The sequence below is a fragment of the Buceros rhinoceros genome, unplaced genomic scaffold (assembly GCF_000710305.1).
Source record: "Buceros rhinoceros silvestris isolate BGI_N320 unplaced genomic scaffold, ASM71030v1 scaffold10570, whole genome shotgun sequence".
NCBI lineage: Eukaryota > Metazoa > Chordata > Aves > Bucerotiformes > Bucerotidae > Buceros > Buceros rhinoceros.
In genome coordinates, this window is record NW_010390216.1 from 45,007 (window position 1) to 65,091 (window position 20,085).

General features: G+C 40.2%; 1 protein-coding gene across 1 annotated transcript in view; it reads right to left on the reverse strand.

Moving 5' to 3' along the window:
* Positions 1–20,085, reverse strand: part of APPL2 (adaptor protein, phosphotyrosine interaction, PH domain and leucine zipper containing 2) — a 33,108-nt gene that overhangs the window by 3,455 nt on the left and 9,568 nt on the right. The window contains exons 3-16 of the mRNA XM_010136975.1: positions 18,628–18,687; positions 18,070–18,141; positions 16,138–16,225; positions 14,079–14,120; positions 13,901–13,959; positions 12,785–12,931; positions 10,297–10,379; positions 4,644–4,802; positions 3,363–3,551; positions 3,012–3,054; positions 2,878–2,934; positions 2,675–2,763; positions 927–1,079; positions 750–802 (exon numbers count right to left, since the gene is read on the reverse strand). Of these exons, the coding sequence (XP_010135277.1) occupies positions 750–802; positions 927–1,079; positions 2,675–2,763; positions 2,878–2,934; positions 3,012–3,054; positions 3,363–3,551; positions 4,644–4,802; positions 10,297–10,379; positions 12,785–12,931; positions 13,901–13,959; positions 14,079–14,120; positions 16,138–16,225; positions 18,070–18,141; positions 18,628–18,687 (1,294 nt within the window). The remainder of the gene's footprint in view (positions 1–749; positions 803–926; positions 1,080–2,674; positions 2,764–2,877; positions 2,935–3,011; positions 3,055–3,362; positions 3,552–4,643; positions 4,803–10,296; positions 10,380–12,784; positions 12,932–13,900; positions 13,960–14,078; positions 14,121–16,137; positions 16,226–18,069; positions 18,142–18,627; positions 18,688–20,085) is intronic.

The following is a 20,085-nucleotide window of genomic DNA, read 5'->3' on the forward strand; positions in this document are numbered from 1 at the left end:
GAGGTGCCTGCTTCACCACAGCCACTCTGCGTCAGGCAGCGTCCAACCACCCTGTCTTGCAGTGGGACAGCACGTGGGAGTGTCCACATCAGCAGGTTTTGCTTTGGTTCTGCGGGTAGTTTTCTGACAGGGGCTGTGTGTTCCAGCAGCACTTGTAACTGGCACAGAGGAAGAGAACAGCCAGGGTCTGAGCCCCACGTGCTGCAGAGGATGGTCAGAACTACTGACTTTTACTGGCATGTCACTGGGAGGAGGAAAAGGGGGCAGCAGTAAGAAACATCCCTTTGCTGGGAGAGACATGCTGCTGCTGCTAGCTATATCCTGGGCCTCTCTGAGATTCAGACTGTGGATTTCAGAGTACACGTTGGTAAGAAATGGCTACTATGCAGCCTCACTTGAGCAGAATTAATACAGTCCCGTCAAACCCTATCTAAAGAAAGAAGTCAACAACTACTGTAACAAAAAAAAAAAATCCACAAAGCAAGAAACCAAATCTTTTTGTCTTTAAACATTTGAAATAAGCCCTATTCGGAATAGAGATTGGATTGTCCAGGAAAAAGTTGTTTGTTTTCACAGGTAGCAATATTGCAAAGACCGGCTTCTGAAAGGTAACTACCCTCAACTGTACTGTGGATCTGTTACTGCTGCTCCGTGGCGTCAGGGGCTTTCATCAAGAGAGAGTGGATAGATGACAGCTGAATTAGGCCTAAAATCCTGAATAATTTTATCTGGAAAAATTAAGCACTGACCTTCCTCCTCATCTTTGCTGCTGTCTTCAGATTCCCCAAATGGGTTTGCACGCCTACGAAGAAAGAATAAAAACTCCTAATTACAGATTCTGGTCACCACACATACATGCTGTGATACTCAGTCCTCTCCCCTGAAATCACCCCGTTAAAGTGGCTGCTCACTGTCTCTGGCCATACCTGCCACCTCTGTTCTGGTCCAGGAATTCCATGGCAGGCAGTACGATATCAAACTGAATCGGTGTTCCAGGAGCAATGAGCTGTGTGGAGTCTTGAGTGCCAGCTGATTCACTGGGAATTACTTTATCATTTTCTATACTCTTTAAATTCTGGCTAAAGTGAAAATGGAAAAGAAAGAAATGTTTCAATCAATGACACCCTATCTTCTTTGGAAGGCAGACAAGATAATTCAAGAATCCAAAATGGGATTGAACCACTACACATAAACGTAAATAAGAATATTTTCCTATTTACCTGTTACTGAGGACAGTAATAAAATCTGTTTTATTTGTTGTACTTAGAATTAATTATTTAGGAGAAAAGTAAAAGCGGGTGTATTAATCCCGACTGCAGATCAGCCCTGAGCGTGGGCACATGTTCAGCAGCAGGTTGCTGCTTCCCTCCCTGTGCTGTAGCGGCCACTTCTACAGCCTCATGACTGGTTCAAATGGCGGGGACTGGGACTTGTGTCCACCGGCGTCAACAGCAACCCCGATGGCTGCTGCAGACCTTAGCTGGCCACAGGCTTGTTACAGTGTGATAGTTACGAAGTGGTGTTGCACACCAGGTCAGATTTCTTCCTGCACTTCCCCTCAAAGGGAGTGAAAAGCTAATTTTCTCACAGCCACAAAAGTTGTAACTGGTCACATGGCTACATATGGTACACTGGGCTTACTAGCAGCATCCTTCTATTTCTAGAAAGTTCTCTGATGTAAAAGGAACTTGGGAGATTAGTTGTCAATGAAACAGCTATTTCCTTTGCCTAGTGAAGCAGAGGGCAATACTCTCCTATTTATAAATCTGTAATCAAAGTGAAACAACTATACTGTGAATAAAATTAGAAAAATTGACTGGCATTCCTCCATGGCTATAGGGAATCTCTGGTATCTGTAAGCAATCTTAATGCAAGGAACCGTAAATCACAGCAGAGGCACTGGCCTGAGAGGCAGAAGAACTGGGAAAGGTTTGAATTTCTACAAGTAATATCTGAGGAAAAATTTACGATTTTCTGACAAACTTGCAGAGGAGTCTCTTCATGTTGAAGTCAGTGTGACACAAACTTGCCCTATTTTATCACACTGTTTTCTGAAAGCAGGATTTCAGTCCAGCACTGGGCTCAAAAGCCAACTCTGATGATGAAGTCTGAAGAATTCCCACTGAGCAAGATGCCAGGATCACGTGGACACAAAGAAATGACACGCTATATATACATATTTTTGAATATAAGCAAATCCTAGAGCATTACTGACAATTTTTGAAGGAGAGGGGCTTTATCGATTGACCTGAGTGAGCACAAGAGAACAACAGTAATTATTCTGACAGCTGTGTAAGGTGTATTCCTGTGCAGACTGACAGGAACTGCTAGAGGTAATATGCAAGAATATACTTTCTTCAGTGTAAACTGGGGACTCTGCTGCATTTCCCACATTACAAGTCACTCCCTTACAGCAAAGCACTTAAGTAAAGCGTTGTGTTTGTTTCTGCAGACACAGCAAAATCCCAAGGAGCTGAAACGCTGTGATGTGGAGCAATAAGCACTACCCTTAACAATTGGCATCTCTTATGGCTTTCAAGGAGGAAACATCAGAAGCAGATGGAATGCACAGGCTTGTAAAGCCAGGGCCTAGACAAGGCTTTCTCTTGGGTTGACTGTTACCCTGTAAAAAGAGCACGAGTAAGCACACAGACCATGCAAGCGAGAACGTTACCTGGGGTGGTGAACTTCATGTTTCTTCCCAAAGCAGGTAATGGGAGTCACTGCTTGTAGGGCTGTCTGATTTAACTTGATTGCAGCTGCCTAAGAAAACAAGAGCAAAGAGGTCTTTTACACACGTATTTTACACTTCCACGTAAAGAACAAGGGGAAAGCAAGTTGGAAGGAATGAGCTAACACATGGGAACAAGCTCTCACCTCTGGATTGTCAGTGAGATAGATCTGCCTGGAGATGTTGTTAATGGCACATATCCACTGGAAGGGAAAAATGAAATTGAACTCTCCAAGCTCACTTGTATACAAGAATAACAAAATCAAGAAAATATTTTTACCTCCTCGTACTCTTTCCTGCTTTCTGCTTGAAGGGTTATACCCCTAAAATATAAACATAATGTATCAGTGCTAACAGTGGACACCAGGACTGTCTGACTCCAGGTCAGCTTTGTATCTATTAACCATCAAAGGAACAAAAATCATGAATAAGCTGCAGCTGAAGGATACTGCATGTGCTGTTCAAGCAGTTGTGGGGGAGGATGGGAGGGAACATGCTTTCAATATGGCAACACCCTTCTGGAAACCCAGAATTACTATTTTATCACTATTAGAGCAAACATGTTTTACTTGAAACAGCATCTGAAGGGGTAGGTGTGACTGGTTGTCCTCAGATAAAACCTGTCTCATACGCTTTGCCTGTAGGAGTAGTGATCTGAAAGCAGTATCTTCTGTCTTCACAGTCTACAGCCATAACAGAGCAGTTGTCCAGGTCCTGAATCAATCCACCAGCTACTGCTCCCCTTGGCTGACACATCAAGTTGCCGCCTTGAGTGAAGAAATACAGTCTTTCCCAAGTTGTAGTCACCAGACCTGTTTTACTGAAGAGGAGATGCAGTGATAAAGACTCATCACTATTTAGAAACTACTCCAAACATATATATATATGAAACTGCAAACGTACCCTGATGCTTACTTGAACTTTATGTTTGACCCTGGAGTTTTATTTATGATGAGTCTCTGTGAAGAAGTAAAAGCAGCACCTATTCCTAGCAGAGACTAATCATTACTGAAAGCTGAAGAATTAAACTAATTCCAAATATCCCAAGTCAAAAACATTCTCTGCAGTATCTCCTAGTTAAGGAATAAAATAATTATTGGTGTTGAGTTAACTGACATTAAATACTATTAAGATGGATTAAATAAAACGTATTTGCAAGCTGAAGAGCAGCATGAGCAATTTCAGCACTAAGAATCATTGTTAAAAAAATTATCTTCTGAAAGTAGTATCTCAGAGTCTATCTCCTCCCTAGCTATGGAGTCCTATTATATATCGTAATCCAGCTCTTAGAATGCTACAAGGAATTAGTAACTGTCTGCTCACAAAAGTATTTACTAGTCAAATAGACATAAGCTGATATTTAATGAATCACATGAACAGGGTTAATATGCCAGCAATATATACATAGCTCCTGTGGAAGCTGATGGAAGATTTTATTTGGAAAACCTGCAGAGGTAACTCTACATATGGTATCAGTTATGCACTTGCATTGTCCATAAAGCTTTTTTATGTAAAGGAAGTAATTCATGTCAACATGTATTAATTACAAAATATAACTGACTATTTCTGTGAACACTATGTCTTCATTAGCCTAAGAAATAGGAACAATCTGAACTCAGCCCCATCAAGTTTCTAATTTTTAGCCACCTGAATGCAGGAAATCACTCCTGGAGGTGAACTCAAACAGAAGTAAATTTCTGTTTTCAGGAGGAGAGTCTCAAATGCCTCTAAATTTGGTTTAAGCTTCTCAAACACATTTCCAAGTTAGGAGCTGCAGAGTACAGCTACAACAGTGATTCAGGAGCCTCAAACATCATTACCTGAGGAGTCTTTTTGACCTAAAAAGAAATAATTAAAATGTAGCAACTAGTCAGCAACGAAACAAACCATCGGGTAGCAACAGTCTTCTTACTTTCTAAGATTAAGGTAGCCAGCCTTCTGGATGAGATTTCTATTGATAGAAGGTGAAGTTACATCAGAATCTGGAGTGTAAACAGCTTCATTAACTGCAATTAAGTCCTGCTGGGATATCCTCATTTTTTCAGCTTCAGCTTCCAGCTCTCCCTGTATGCTGGGAAAAAAACCCGAAACAGCACAAGAAACCCAAAGCCATCATTAGTCAATTTACATCACAGTATAGCTAACATCTGCAAGCTAAGATGAACAAAAATATCAGTTGAGATTATACTGGAGAGTAGAACACAGATACAGGAAATAAAACGTAAGACTACATTGTCCAAGGGTTTCCCTAAGGAGTAGATAAATCAGTACAGCTAGAAAAGAATGGAAGGAAGAGGCATGCAATAGGGAACTACTCCCAGCAAATGTTATCTGATCCCAGAGAGACAAGATGCCTATGCTCTGAAGGTATTAACAGTGTTTAATGAAAATATGTCAGTGTTTGGCAGGCTGGTAGCAAAAGCGCAACCAGGATCTCCCCTTGCTCGTTGGTTTGAAAGCTCAGCCTAAACATGTTACTGCTCTCAGAATGTCTCACACAGTAGCTGTGCCTTCTTTTTTGTAATTTGTATAGACGGAGTTACCTTTTTTCCCCAAACAGTACAGAGGAATTATGAACAGAACTGTGACATGGTTTTGTAAGACTGAAATGAGCACATAAGAAATGCTGAAGTGTTAAGAATGAAGAGTTAAGTTTACTTTTTGAGAGAGATGGCTTCTAAAAGCAATGATTGTATGACGAAGATACATAAACGTGGCCCCAGTACAGCGGCACAGCTCAAAGTAGGCTTTACTGTTGGTTTTCCTGGCTTTCACACAACTTTGTCTAATTCCTGCAACTGTGTAGGAATGCAGAATTCCCGCATTTCCTGATTTTCAACAGTAAGTTTTCCATGAATTCAAAACAATATAAAACCAAAATCTATAGCCCAAGACTCACTTTAGTTTTAATTTTTGTTTATAATACTGCCTTCTGCTTCGGTGTGATTCAGAAAACATCCTTGGTGCAGGCTGGCAAAACTAGCCTCTTTTTTAACCGCTCTGTAGAAATCCAGTTTGCTGAAATTTAACTCAAAGTGGTAATTCATTGCCACTTCGAAGCATTATACAGATATATTCTGCAGTATCAAGTATCTATGTATTCATAATCCTCCTGTAAGACATATTTGGCATAAAGGGGGAAACGGAGCAGCCATTTTACTGGAACAAGCAAGCAGAGAGGTAAGAGTCATCATCACACGCCAGTGAAATACCAACATCATTTTTTTTTTCCAGCTCAACTGTCAGACAATCATCGGGAGTCAATTTTCAGAGGTCCCCACAGACTATTTGAGAGTCCCATCACACCGATAAGTAAGTCTGTGTTTCACTTGTAGACCCTTCCAATGAATATACATCAATATACAAGTCAACTAAAGGCCTGACATTTTGAAATTAATACAATAATTTTTAAAAACCCTGTTAGATAAATAGATAAAAGTACTTAGATCTCAGTGTCACCTGCAAGTACAATCTGGTGCATCTGTGACAAGGAAGTAGAAAATGGTTTTAGACTGTCTGTTTGTACTTCCCTTCTGTGAATCTAAGGTCTGGCTACGTGCCTGAGAACTGAGGTCCTGAGGAAGCTGGCTGATGTCCCTGCAGAGCTGGTCTCTATAATCTTCAGAAATTCTCTGCAGTCAGGGAACATTCCTAATGACTCAAAAGGCAAGCGTCACAACCTGCCTTTCAAACAGGCAAGAAAAACAATCTGGGGAACTACAAGCCAGTCAGCCATACCTCAGTCCCTGCAAAAGTTACAGAGCAAATTCTCCAGCATTTCCAAACACACAGAGGGTAAAGCGGCAACTGTGATCCACCAGCACAGATTTACCAAGGGTAAACCATGTCTGATCATACTGATTGCCTTCTGAGATGCAATGACTAGCCTGGTGGACAAGATAAGAGTGGCAGATGCTGTTTCACTTGAGTTCAGCAAGAACTTCCACAGGGTCTCCCATAGTACCCCTTATAGCCAAATTGGTGAAATACAGACTGGAAAAGTTGACAACAAGGTTTATAGAAAACACGGCTGAACTGAGCTCAAACAGTTGTAATCCGTGAGACAAAGTCCAACTGGTACCCAGCTATGAGTGTTGCTCCTGATGGGTCCATATGGAGGCTTACAGCCTTTAACAAGAGCTGGACAACACTGCAGATAGGAGCAGATGACAGCGAAATGGGAAGACTGACTGACAGATACAGTAGAGTGGAGGAGTGCTGTCAGAGAGACCTTGACATGCTGCAGGAATGAGCACACAGAAAGCTCATGAAGTTCAGCAACGACAAATACGAAGTCCCGCCTGGGAAGAAATAACCCCATGCAACTCTAAATCATGGGAGACATCTGAATAGAAACCAACTTTCGGCAAAAGAGCTGGGGGTCCTAGAGGACAAATTGAACATGAGCCAGGCACCATGCTCTTGCAGCAAAAAGGGAGTCACATCATGGGCTACATAAGCAAGAGTATAGCCAACAGGTCGAAAGAAGTGCCGCAGCACACAGAAGACAGAAAGTCAAGTGTAGAGCCACCAAGATAGCTAGAGGGCCAGAACATGTGACATGAGAAGAAAGTGCAAGAATTGTTTTTCAGCCTCATGAAATGAAAGCGGGGGGTGGGGTGGGTGTGCAATCTTACTACTAACTTAACTACCTGATGGAAGGGTATACAACAGATGGAGCTAGACCCTTCCTGAAGGTGTGCAGCGATGGGATGAGTGACAAAGAATGCAAGGTGTAACAAGATACTGTTTGTGCGCCACATGTAAGAGAGACAGACAGAGAGGGATGCTCAAAATTTGACCGGACACAGTGCAGAGCACTCAACCGACCCTGCTCTCAGCAGGAGAATGGACTAGATGACCTTTTCAGATCCATAGCGCAGCAGCTGTTCTTTGACTTTCAGAGAAACAATACTAGCAAATATTTGATTTCTTTATTAACTGTTCCAAACTTGAGGAGTTATTAACTGTATCCAGGCTACTAGGAAAGGTCATGGGGTGGGAATATGAGAATACTTGTCATGGCGTACCTTAAAAGTCATTAATACCTGCATCTATGCAATAAGCAATTTTCTTCCTACTTCTTGCACAAGTGGTTGAACCTTCTGAAGAACATTAGCACAAAACACATGTTGAACAGAGCAGGACCAGAGATCCATGTAGTCCACTATCCTGTCTCTGACAGTGGCAAAAAGCCTGTGGAGAAGTACAAGGCAAGCACGTATGATTCTTCCCCTGTTCTCCTCCCCTGTCTTTGGTAGAAGTTGGTGACACCCTCTAACTGCTGAAGTAATCTAGGAACACAGTTCTGCATTTAAGTCAGCACTAAGCAGTATCTGACTGCCCAGATGAAGAGTCACTCTTGAATCATGGTGTTAGTCTGTTTCATGTTAGCTTATTTCCAGCTTTTCTGCATCTTTAGAAAGCTGTGACTTCCTAAGCTCCTACATCACTACAAAACGAAACCAGCTGTGTGCCTCTTACCATGTAGCCAAGTCATATGAGAAGCTCTTAAAAAGGCTGGGTAATACCATCAGATCTGAATTAGACTATTTTGCAAGCTAGTGACTTTCAACATTATCATTAAAAAAAATAAGAATTATTTAAATTCAATTTTGAAATAAAATGGAACAGCACTATCAGTTTTTACATTAAGTACTACTTTAATGAATCTTTTGATCAGTTATTTGTTACACCACAAATTGCTTCTGACAAAACTGCCCTGGCATCTTCACGGTTCCCAAGATGGGATTCCTCTTCCTAAGGTGTGTTTCTCCTATCTCCAAGGCAGAAAGGAGAGAAAAGCTGACAATTCTGAAGTCTGTAGCAATTAGACCAATTGGATACTGAGAATATTTTAGTGATCTGTCTTCTCTTATGTGTTTTCACACTGTTAGCAATATTCATACAAACAAAAATACTTTTAAATATGAAGACTTCAGTTTCACAATCAGCCTAAACAGACGCAGGACTACACCACTGCTGAAATTCTGCAGCCACACAGTGGGTCTCATCAGCTTGTTTTTGGAAGAAAACAAATATGACAAATAAAAGCTTTTAGCTTGATTAGCAAGGAGACCTGACTCACTGAGGCCTTGTGATCCCCAGCGGTAAAGAAAAGGAGTGGGCAGCATGGTTTTCAGGGTCTGTGTAATCTTAAGTCATGAAACCACGTCCCGTGTCAGTAATTGCTAAGCTGCCCAGTTCAGAATTTTGCAAGCTTCTCTTCTGGTTTTTCCAAAGATGTCATAATCCTGTTTTAGTTATATTTTTGTTGTACTTTTAAGCATTCCTGTGCAACACATCTAAAACACAAAGACCAGACTCGACAAAACAACTGAGCAGCCTATTTTTGCTTCCATTTACTAAGGTGTACTATCCAGAATTTGAATCCAATCAGACCTTAGAAAACAAGGGCTTATTCTACAGTGAGGATCCAGTGGCAGGATCCTCGCTGTGCCTGTAAGTCACAAACAGGATGCTCTAGTCTTACTAAATACAGGCATTATTTCAAGCAACTTTAAAAACCTGTCCTCCAGTCTGTCCAAATGCTATGTGGACCATAGAGGGATTTATTTCCAAAGTGAGTGTGAAAAGGTATATATGCAAGTATAAAGGTACAGGAAGTAAATAACCATCTAGTGAAAGAATCTACTACACAGGGCAATTACTTATGACGCAGTTCTCAAATTAACAAGTCTACATTATTTAAAATGCCAGAGTCAGAGTAAGTAATGATTTGGCTACAGTCTGCTATGAAAGGCATGAAGCAATGAAGTGGAGGACTTAGTCTAGTGTTCCAGATGACTTAAAAGAAATTACTAATGTTCTCTCTAATACAATAACATTTTAAATGTAAAGTTTGCTTTACAGGGATTTAATTATAAAGAAAATGTCAATCTTCTACAAGTAGAGGATGGGCTGGGGCGGGTAGGGTGGTACGGTGTAAGAAAAATTAATCACAAAATTAGGAGTGCAAAAGTGGGGCAGTTTATTGAAATAAGAACTTAGCCAAAGCAGGTTCAACTCAGTGGACTGACACAGCCTATACTGAATGCAATTAACACGTTCCTTAGGGTGAGGAGTTTTGTTTGCCTTGCGTAGCTATATCATCAAACACTACAAGCCCGAAAGCCTTTTCTGAGAGGTTAATGTATCTTTGTTGCAGTATTATTACAAAAGACCTAGCAAGTAGAAATATCTCTAATTCAGAATGCACTTTAGCTCTATTGCATTAATTCTGTTAACCCAATTCAAGCCCAAATTCCATGTTTGTGTCCACGAAGAGACACAGGCATGTAAGAAAGCATGTGAACACTTCACAGTATATAGTTTCTAACTACGCTGTAAAAAATACTTCCTGCAGTGCACTGACAGCACTTTCCTCTACATGCATAAACATATCTTCTTTCCACCTGCGGCTTAAACAAAATATGCAAAGCAATGCAATCATAGGAGTACTCTCATAAGAAAGAAACAGGCATGCTCTGTTATGTCCTGAAGGTTAGAGTGCTATTGCTCAGAATTCAATGAAATGACAAAAGGAAAAAAAAGTATGGCATTACCTTTGAACCATGTCTGAAACAGATGACAAAAAGCTGTCCATTCTTTTGGAAAACATCTCTGCTCCTTTCTTAAAAAAGTTGATCTGGGGGGAAGAAAAGAAAAAAAGAAAGCACACTGGAAGTTATCTTGGCTTTGGCAGACAAGTAACAGATTGTAGGGACTGTGTTAACAGTGATGCCATTATCATATATTCTAGGCTGACAACGGAATGCACGGTTAAAACAGCTGTGTTGCCTTCCTCTGTATTTCCCACTTGTGCAGCTTTCCACCCTTTTACACACACACAAGCTACTGGCTGCTGACAGGTCTGTTTCCAACAAACTTGCTAGATGACTGAAATATGGGAACAGGTAGCCTTCTCCCACTCTAGCATTGTGCAGAATTGGGTCTAGCGGTGCTACAAGCCACTGCATGCGATGCCACCATATCAAAAGGAATGGGACACAAATCATCTATTGGAATTAGTAGTACAACCATCTCCAACCCGGAAATTTTTAAACTGCTATGGCAAAGCCAGTCAGGAAAGCAATGAAGTGTAGCTGTGCTGGCAGAAGCCTCCAGGGCAATCAGTTATATCAACTACAGCTTTACCATGGATTTTGCTCTACTGAAGGAACTAAAAAAAGCCACTAAGGCCAAAGTGCACATTTTGTGACAGAAGATGAATTCACTTAGCTAGTATGGCTCAGCAGGCATGCAACAGCAGCTAAGCACTCAACGTAGACTTGACTTTGGATTATCTGCTATGGAGCACACAGTCATCATTAGGACCTACTGGCAACTGTGTGAAGCATGGACACAGATAGTGTTTGTGCACAATTAAATCAGCCTCTTCAAAAAAAAAAAAAATTCAGTGAACTACTCCGGAAAGAGACATAAAAGCAAATTCTTGGCTTTTAGCTATTTTGTCCAATTTTACTCATGATTCCCCTCCTTTTTCTTAACCTGGGATTTCTCTTACCTGTAACTCAGATTTCTGCAGCCATGTTATTGACCACAGCCTCCCTTTACAGACAAAGGGGAGAAAGCACACTCTCTTAAAAAATGATTCACCTATTCTATTTCAGAAGCCTGCTTCAGGAGGGGAGATCTTTAAATTCCACTGATGATAGACTGACATGCCTAGCTTAGCTGTTGAAATCAGTTTTCAGTCAAATAAACCCTGCATTAGCCACTGCTGCTTCCAGAAATTCCTTATGGCATGCTCATTTGTTGGAAACATGAAATATGAGACACACTTTAAGTAATTAATAAAGAAAATATACACTCAGGATGAAGGGCAGTTCAAAGTACTTAAACATCATTATGAAGTGGCTTCTAGCTACTCAGCCATTCCCATGACAATCTAAGACTTTCCTGTATAAAGCACCAAGATACGGCAGTTTTGCCAGATAAAATGCAGGGAAATAAAGTTCTGTTTGGCTTCCAGTAAAAAAAAACAATGCAATTTGTTCACTTAGTACAATTACAGCAGAGAAGCTCCTGTGGTGGGGAAAGTGACTGAATTCTCATTTATTACCTATTTTATATGGGGCACATGATCTGCAAAAGACACAGGACAACAGAGGTGACGACCTCAAACAGCACTGCATCTATTTTTTTCTGTTTTCACAGCCCAGTTCTCATTTTCCCAATGCTTTCTTTCATCATGTCAAAGCGCAACAGTCCCTTAAAACGTGTGGTAATGAGAATCAAGAGCTGTGAAAATACTAGTTTGCTGATCCTCCTGACATCCTGGAGAGTCAGAGTATCAGTATTATTACCGCATTTTACAGACTTGAGAAATGCTCTGTCAAACTGCTAGCAGAATAAAGACGAGAAAGAGGATTTGCCAGCCTTATGTTCAATCCACTCTACTGTTCTGTCCTTCCACTTCTCCAGTGCATGCTCTGTTCCCTGTCGTGCACGCTCCTCATCAGTATGCTGAACATTATGTGCCAGGAAGGGAACTGCTACATAGGAGAGTTTGTGCAGACAGAGTAAACAGTGTAAGTAAATGCTGCTGTACTGATAGCTTAGCTGCAAAAAAAAATTAACCCCTGGCTGACTTTGTATATAAGTGTATAGCTTTTTTTTTTTTCATTGTTGCCTTTCTTGAATATCTAAATGTTCGACTAACTGTTGCAAACAAAATCAGTTGTAGAAAGTAGACAAGCTGAACAAGCTGAACAGAAGTTCTTTGTATATAAGTGTATAGCTTTTTTTTTTTCATTGTTGCCTTTCTTGAATATCTAAATGTTCGACTAACTGTTGCAAACAAAATCAGTTGTAGAAAGTAGACAAGCTGAACAAGCTGAACAGAAGTTCTCCCCCACCCCCCTTTATCATTTGCCAGTTCTCAAAAAAAAAAAAAAAAAAAAAAAAAAAAAAAAAAAAAAAAAAAAAAAAAAAAAAAAAAAAAACAAACCTCAAAAAAACCCCAGAGAGATGTTCTTTTACTTTTCTCAGGCACACGTCAAAGTGATACAGACACGTCACTGTTCATACCTGTCCTCGTGTATATCCTAGCATAGGTTCCATCATTGCCACTCTCTTCCTGTACTGCAGAGCATTAAGGGCACAGTAATATTGCAGAGATGAAAGATGCTGCTTTCTTCTTGCATTTGCCACTTCTTTTGCCACCTCTGCCTTAAGCTGAATAAAAATTCATATAAGAGGTTGACAAAGTGTTACTGTGCATATGCAGACATCTACTCACTACTTTCAAGGTATCTTTAAACAGCTCTAATTACAGAACTCTTCCACATTAAAATGAATGATGAAAAACTACAATAGCAAATCCAATGACCAAAGCAAGTACCTCAAGCCTTTCTCTGGCAAGATACTTAAGCATGTGGGGAGTCCCTGTGACCATAAACTACATCACTATCACAACTAAAATTTTGAATCTGATCTTGGTGCAAGAAATGTATTTGCAGCTGAGATCACATCAACACCCTCCAAATGCGGAAGTCAGCAATGAACAATTCATGATACGCTATACCGTATTCTGTTCTGTAATGCATCTCCTTTAGCGGATCACCCTGTAGGACTGATGCACTCTTAGGATGGAGCCAATAACATACTTTTGGGCAGACAGGGATATATTTTGGAACAGAGATCCAGTGGGCAAAGAAGAAGAAATGTAAAACAATCCCACCAACTTAGTTATGTGTACTGTAAGAGGTACGACAATCCATACAGAGAAATTTAGCAGGGAGGTAGATGTGAGAAAGTGGAATGCTTTATGAACAGCAGACACAAGGCTTCATGACAGTTCACAATGAATTGTACCCAGCGATACAGCACCACCGCATCACCTGCACAACAGTACACCTATAGAAATCTATTTACAGCCATTTGGATTGCCTGTCTGAAGAGCTCCCCTGGATCTGAAGGGCTCTAGTTCAGCACGGTACTCAATCACTTGCCTGACTTGGAGAAAACAGGTAAAACTTTGCTGAATTGATATTTCAAAGCTTTGCGTCTGCTTGGAAACAAAATCACAAGTATTCTTGAGCTACTGTGAATTTAACTGATGAACTCTCCAATGTTCGCAAGTGAATAATGATGGCGACAGAACAGCTGATGAAAACTTTTCCTTTTCCCTTTCACATTCATTACCTTTTCATTTTCCTTCCTTTTCGGTAACCTGCTATACTTTGCCATGGACACGTCATGTTCTGTAGACAAGGAATATTATTTTTTTTAGAAATGTGATATGTGTGTGCGTAGATTAAAAATGTCTTCTGTGACATAGCAGGTGCACACCATTAGAAACAAACAAAACAGGGAAACATACCATTGCTAGCAAGGCCAAAAAGATCCTTCAATGTGCTTACTTCTGGAAAAGAGAAATCAAATATTGAAAGTAAAAACAGCTGTAAACACTCTGTTCAATAGAGACCATTTATGGCACATTTAATGCCTAAGTCACTCCAATCCTTTCATTAAGAACTAAGAAATTACAAATTAGGAGTCAAGTGAGTTTACTTGATTGAGCAGGTTATCACTATGAAAAAGATTCCTTATCTGCCAGTGTAATTTACCCAAGGAAGCATCATTTCAGTATGCTTGTTAGGACAAGAGGCCCACTGCTGTCATAAAAGACCAGCAGTTCTGAACAACTTCCTGACAATGCTTATGTGATACCGACAAATCAAAGTCACAGAAATATATTCGTGTCTGTACATGAATATTCATCAGTGTGGAACATATTTTGCCAAGTTTCTCTGTGAAAAGAAATACGTATCTAACACATCTGACGGCTGGCTACGATGCTTACATAGCAAACACTGGCCATGAGTTTCTGATGCAGGTAGAAGGAAGAGAAAGTAAACAGGCGACTTAACATTCACAAGTACTGGACACAAGCTACTCTCAGTTTTTGTACCAATGCATGCTGCAAAACCCTTCTCAAAAAGCTGCAGAAAAAGCACATTAACAAGAACAGACATTATGCAACTGTGAAAAGAGTAAGGGGAAATTGTACAATGTCATCATGGTCTCTGATTATTTGCAACAGCCTACACTTTCATCAGCTTCTTGTCACCTTCATGCTCCCCAGAGAGACAGAAATTTTTCCCGGGTGTGACTAACTTGTACCTAGAGGTTTCTACAGCATTCAGTACCTACACGTAATAAGATCAAAAGTAAAAACAGGAACAGAGTTAATCTTTCATGATGAAATTTCAATATAGACAGGCCTTTACTAGAAATGCTGTTCTATAGATTGTGTCAGAGAAAAATAGAGGTTGTGATGGATGGATAGAACAAAAAAGATTTTGACATCCAGAAAAGCTGAAGAAATCTTTGGGTTTTGTCATCAAGCAGCTGAGGCTTTGGTTGCAGGCCTCATTTGCACTTTCTTTTTATAGCGCCTTTTATGATCCAGGGGACAGAATCCATAAAGATGGAGGCAGAATCCGTAAAGATGGCAGCAGAATCACTCTGTCAGTTAAGCCACATCAAAGTGGTGGGAAAGTGTTTATAGAACCAAGATCTTACCATCCAAATGCTGCTTTATATTTGACAGTATAAACAAGACATCAACTGATGTCTTCACAATTTCAAACGAGGTGCTATGAAGAACCTTAAAACCGCAGCAAAATAGTGACTGGTTGTCTCCCATCAAAATGATGTCTTTAAAAAGTACATAAACAGGACTGAGCTTAGTGAGTTGAGAAGTGGGCATTTATTTTTTACAAAAAATGAAAACACTGCAATAAAAACTCATGTTTCTATTGCATGTGTAGGTTAAAGTGTCCTTGACCTTGAATATGAACTTCTTTCTTTTGAAATTACACCAAATGTTTGCATTACTGCTCTGCTGTTGAAGTAACGAATTTCCAAGTTGTGCAATCACGTTACTTGAAATTATCCTTGTACAGCAAGGATTTAAAGCCGACTGATTTGTTAAAAGGGAGAGCATACATTCTGAAACATTCTGAAGCTAAAACAAACATTCTTGCTTGAGCTTTTCAAACAAACTCAAACATCTGAAGTGGGGTAAATGCTGTTTGCAAGCCAGATCCACTGCTACATCTTCCTTCAAGCTATTATGACGTCAATGAATTCATTAAAATCACACTAGCATAAAAGCAGAGTGACCCAACAAAGACCAAAGCTGTGTATTTTCAAACTACAGTGCATGAAAAGTTATGTGGTGAACTCGCACTATTTAAGTCTGAGTAAAAGCATGCACCTGTCAGCAAAATTCTGTAGCAGAAGAAAGAAAAATGCACAAAACCCTTTTCTGTGAATCAATGAACAACTTATTACATGACATTATATCTTCAGTTTATTATGAAATAAGCAAGAAGGAACACACGAAGAAAATTAAAACTTGAAACAAAGTTTACCTGTGAGATCCTTTTCTCGAAATTGTATTATTGGTAGAACCATTGTATCTGCAAGCTGTTTTGCCAGTTCAGAATGAAGAATATTGAGCTGAAACAGAGAATAAAGCAATGCCCTAAGACACAGTGTAAATAAATAAAAATAACAGCACTCTCCAGCTGCTGAAGAAGTGCACCAGCCATTTGTGCCCAGCAGCCAAAAAAAGGATATTATGTACTTCAGTGTACCTCTCTGCTTAAAATACATTTCTCAAGGTATCCGAGACAGACGGGTATTTCCCCCTAAACGCCTAATTCCTGTCTAGTGTTTTTCAAGGATTCAAGAGCTTTTCACTTCCCACATACCGTATTAGCGCAGTTCACTTGACTATTAACGCTAATGCTTAACCCAGCAGGATTTAATCTGTAATTAGCCTTCATTAACCCGTTTTTGCTAGTCTCTACACCACAGGGTTACAGTCCCACCGCCACAGAAAGAATCGCTTTCCATTCATGAGGGTTACCCAGGACACAATCACAAGAGGGGATAAGCACAATGAAAGGTCCAATTCAAATATTTTACCTTCAGAGCAGTTTCTTGTTCCTGTTTAAGAGTTTCTCTAAAATTCAGCACATTGAGACATATTTTAAAGCATTCCTGAGACACTGTTCAGAATGAAGGCAAGGCTTTCATGTCAGCAGTGCTGAGAATATTAGATAGGTTCCTGATACTACAAACTAGGAGTGTGACATGATATTCTGCTCACTTGCTCACAGTATCCAGAAGGACTCTCGGCAGGGTTATGCAGGTGAGGAAGAAGTCAGTATTTCCCACTAGACAATACAAAACTAAACCAATGCCTGTAGAACAGACAACTGGGAAACAGGTACAGGGGATAGCTAACACACAGAAAAGGAGGCTGCGGAAGGGACCAAGCTCTTGTGAGGGAAAATGTGACCGACAGAACTGTACAGAGTGGCTCTCAGCCTTCTGCTCCCAAATGGGATGGTTCTCTTGTACATGGGAAGGTCACATAAACAAGTACAAGACTTGTGACAATAAACCCCCTTTTCAAGTACCCCAAGTGCAGACACGCAGGGGGAGAAGCCTAAGGGAAAGGTTAACCTTTGAGATTCCTGCCCCTACACTGTTAAACTTATTCATGGACTCTAAAAATTTTAACTTGATTTTTTGCCCTACAACCCCTCCTATCTCATCTCCTCTCCCAAAAAGTAGACCTCAATACAGCCTTTTGCTTTCTTAACGAAAGTTCAAAGTAGACTAACAAGAGGAACAACACTGGTGCAGCCCTGCTTACAACAGAAAGAGTGATTTGCAAATGATACCTAAGCAATAAGGACCTAGATACTAAGATTATATTGAAATGTCATATGGGCAGGTCTGTGAAAAGCATTTGGAGAGACTCTCAGTACTCGTTGATCAACAACCTACAAAGAGTTTAAGTGTTCAGTGCAAACACCTGCCTTCAACAGGCATTTCTGCAGCCTCCCCCTCTGGATTCTGTGTAATCTCACAGCTACTAAACTGCAACTTTACCAATTCACAGCTGTTCTGCATCCATCCCTGGCAAGTTTTGGCTCAAATTACAGTGTTTAAAACTTAAAAACTTAAACGACGTTTTTAAATGGAATTAAATTGAAAATTGCCTCAGCCTAGACAAAACATTGTGTTTCAGGCTCTTTTCTAATTCCCCTATTTAGGAAGCTCAGCTTTGCTCTGAGGACAGCATATGGGATGAAGCCACAGAAAGAGCTCTAACCACTACAAAAGGGGATACTATACCTCTCCCCCTCGCTCCCCAGTTAAATGATTCTATAAAACCCTGGCACAATCTATCCTTCAGTGGAAAGGTTCAGAATCAAAAGGACAAAGACCAAAAGAAAACACACCAATACTGTATATTGTAAAAATGGATTATTAGCAATTCAAAGTACCTCATCCACAACTTTTGAAAAGTAATGAAGGGTGGATATCACTTCTTCATCTCCTTTACCTAAGGCAAAATGCTGAAAGGAGAAAGACACCTTTGGTCTGTAATCAACAAAGGCACATATAAAATACAACATCTGTTTTACTACAAAGGTAATGAATACTTCCACAAAACGCAATAAATTATAAAACTAAATGGAAAAACAGTAACTGATCAATACATATTCTTTTATCCTGCTCCTCTTGTTTTAAATGAATGGATTTTGGACATCACATCATTAATGCTTGTTGTACTCATTCTGAAGTCACAGTCATGCAACAGGAACAGACTAATAACAAACCGGTTTGCATAAATTTATTAACTCACATTTTAGACTTTTTTTTTTTTTAACATTCTCAGAAGTGACCTCACGCCCCTGAACATCCTGGGGAATTTTACTACAGCCTTCACTCAAAACCAAGAAAAGCAAATACCCTAAGCACTTCTGAAAGCCACGCTATTTATACAACTACTTAGCAAGTGCAGAGGCTGAAAAGAAACCAAAGTCATATGTTGAACATACCTGCTTTTCGTAGGCAAGGAGCTGCTTCGAAAGCTGTTGTGTGGCAAGACACATTTCATTCTACAAAGAAAAATGGCATGTTAATAGAAATAACTAAAGGTCTTCACCTCTGCTGTTACTACTACTTTGTTACCAGCTTCTTGACTGAATCTGCAATTACTTACAAAAATACTCAGTAGTATGTAAAGCGCTAGTCCCAAAAGACCTGCATAGGGACACAGTGTATTCGGTCTGAGGCATACCTGTTATGCTTCAGACCTAATCCACACACAGTTTAACTACTTGGAATTAAGGTGGGATTTGGGATTTAGTTTTGGGTTTGGGTTTCCCCTCATCCCGTAAAATAACAAAACTAGAACAACTTCAAACATGTAAGTTGTCATACCAGGATAAGAATGGTTTATATTGGTCAATTATCTTTCCCCAAAATCTACAGCAATAAAGAGAATGAGTCCATGTGCCTTTATATAATGCATTCATGCTAGAGAATGTACCGATGTAATTACAGTGCTTTAAGTTGTCACAGGGGTACAAAGCAGCACATAGTTCTGTATTCTCATGGCTAAACTGGCCAATGAAAGTACAGACATCCTTAAGACACGCTTACACAAAGCAAGACTTGTAGGGAGATTGCATGATTTTGCTTGACAGCTGGAAAAAGACAGTCAAGCATTTGGATACATCAATTGCTGCTGAATGTATTCCTAACTATCATACCAACTCCTCTGTTCCTGATTTATTCCAGTTTTAAGTCACCGTTAAAAAAAGAAAAAGAGGGAGGGGGGAACTGGGATCTGTCTTAACCCCTGTGAGGTCCTTCTCTTCCTCAGTAGCTAAGCATTTTTCACTTAATTTAATTTTAAACCTTAACATCATCCTTTCCTTTCTCCAAATACATGAGGCCATACAGATTTTGTAAAACTCAGAGCAAGCTCAGAGCTGCTTTAGTAGCACCCTTTATGCTGGGGCTGGTACAAAAACCCATCAAAACTGGGACAGAGTTTGTGTGCTCTCTTGTCGTCCTGAGCACACAGAGCATGGCACAGTTAACTATCTGGGCCAGAGATTCTGAAACGCCCTTTACTTTGGCCTGATGCCACCTCTGACATACTGCATTATGGCCTGGTACTTCTGCACCACCTTTGGCATGCCAGGGAGAAGGTTTACAAAGCACAGCAAAGCCCAAACACTTAGCCAGAGTCTTAAGTATGCCCAAGTGCTCAGAAAGAACAAAAAGACATAGCCACAGCCACAGCCTAGGTGACTGCACAAAAAAAAACAGACGGGTGAGCTAATTCTGACCAACTTAAAACACTATGGTGATAACACTCACAGGTAACTGGAAATGGGAGAGCACAGGCCTTCCAAAGTACAAACAAGGGCTCAGAACTGAATTAATCTGGGTCCAAACTCAGATCACGCACACCCCATGAGTATTCTCACCTCAGTGATGGATTA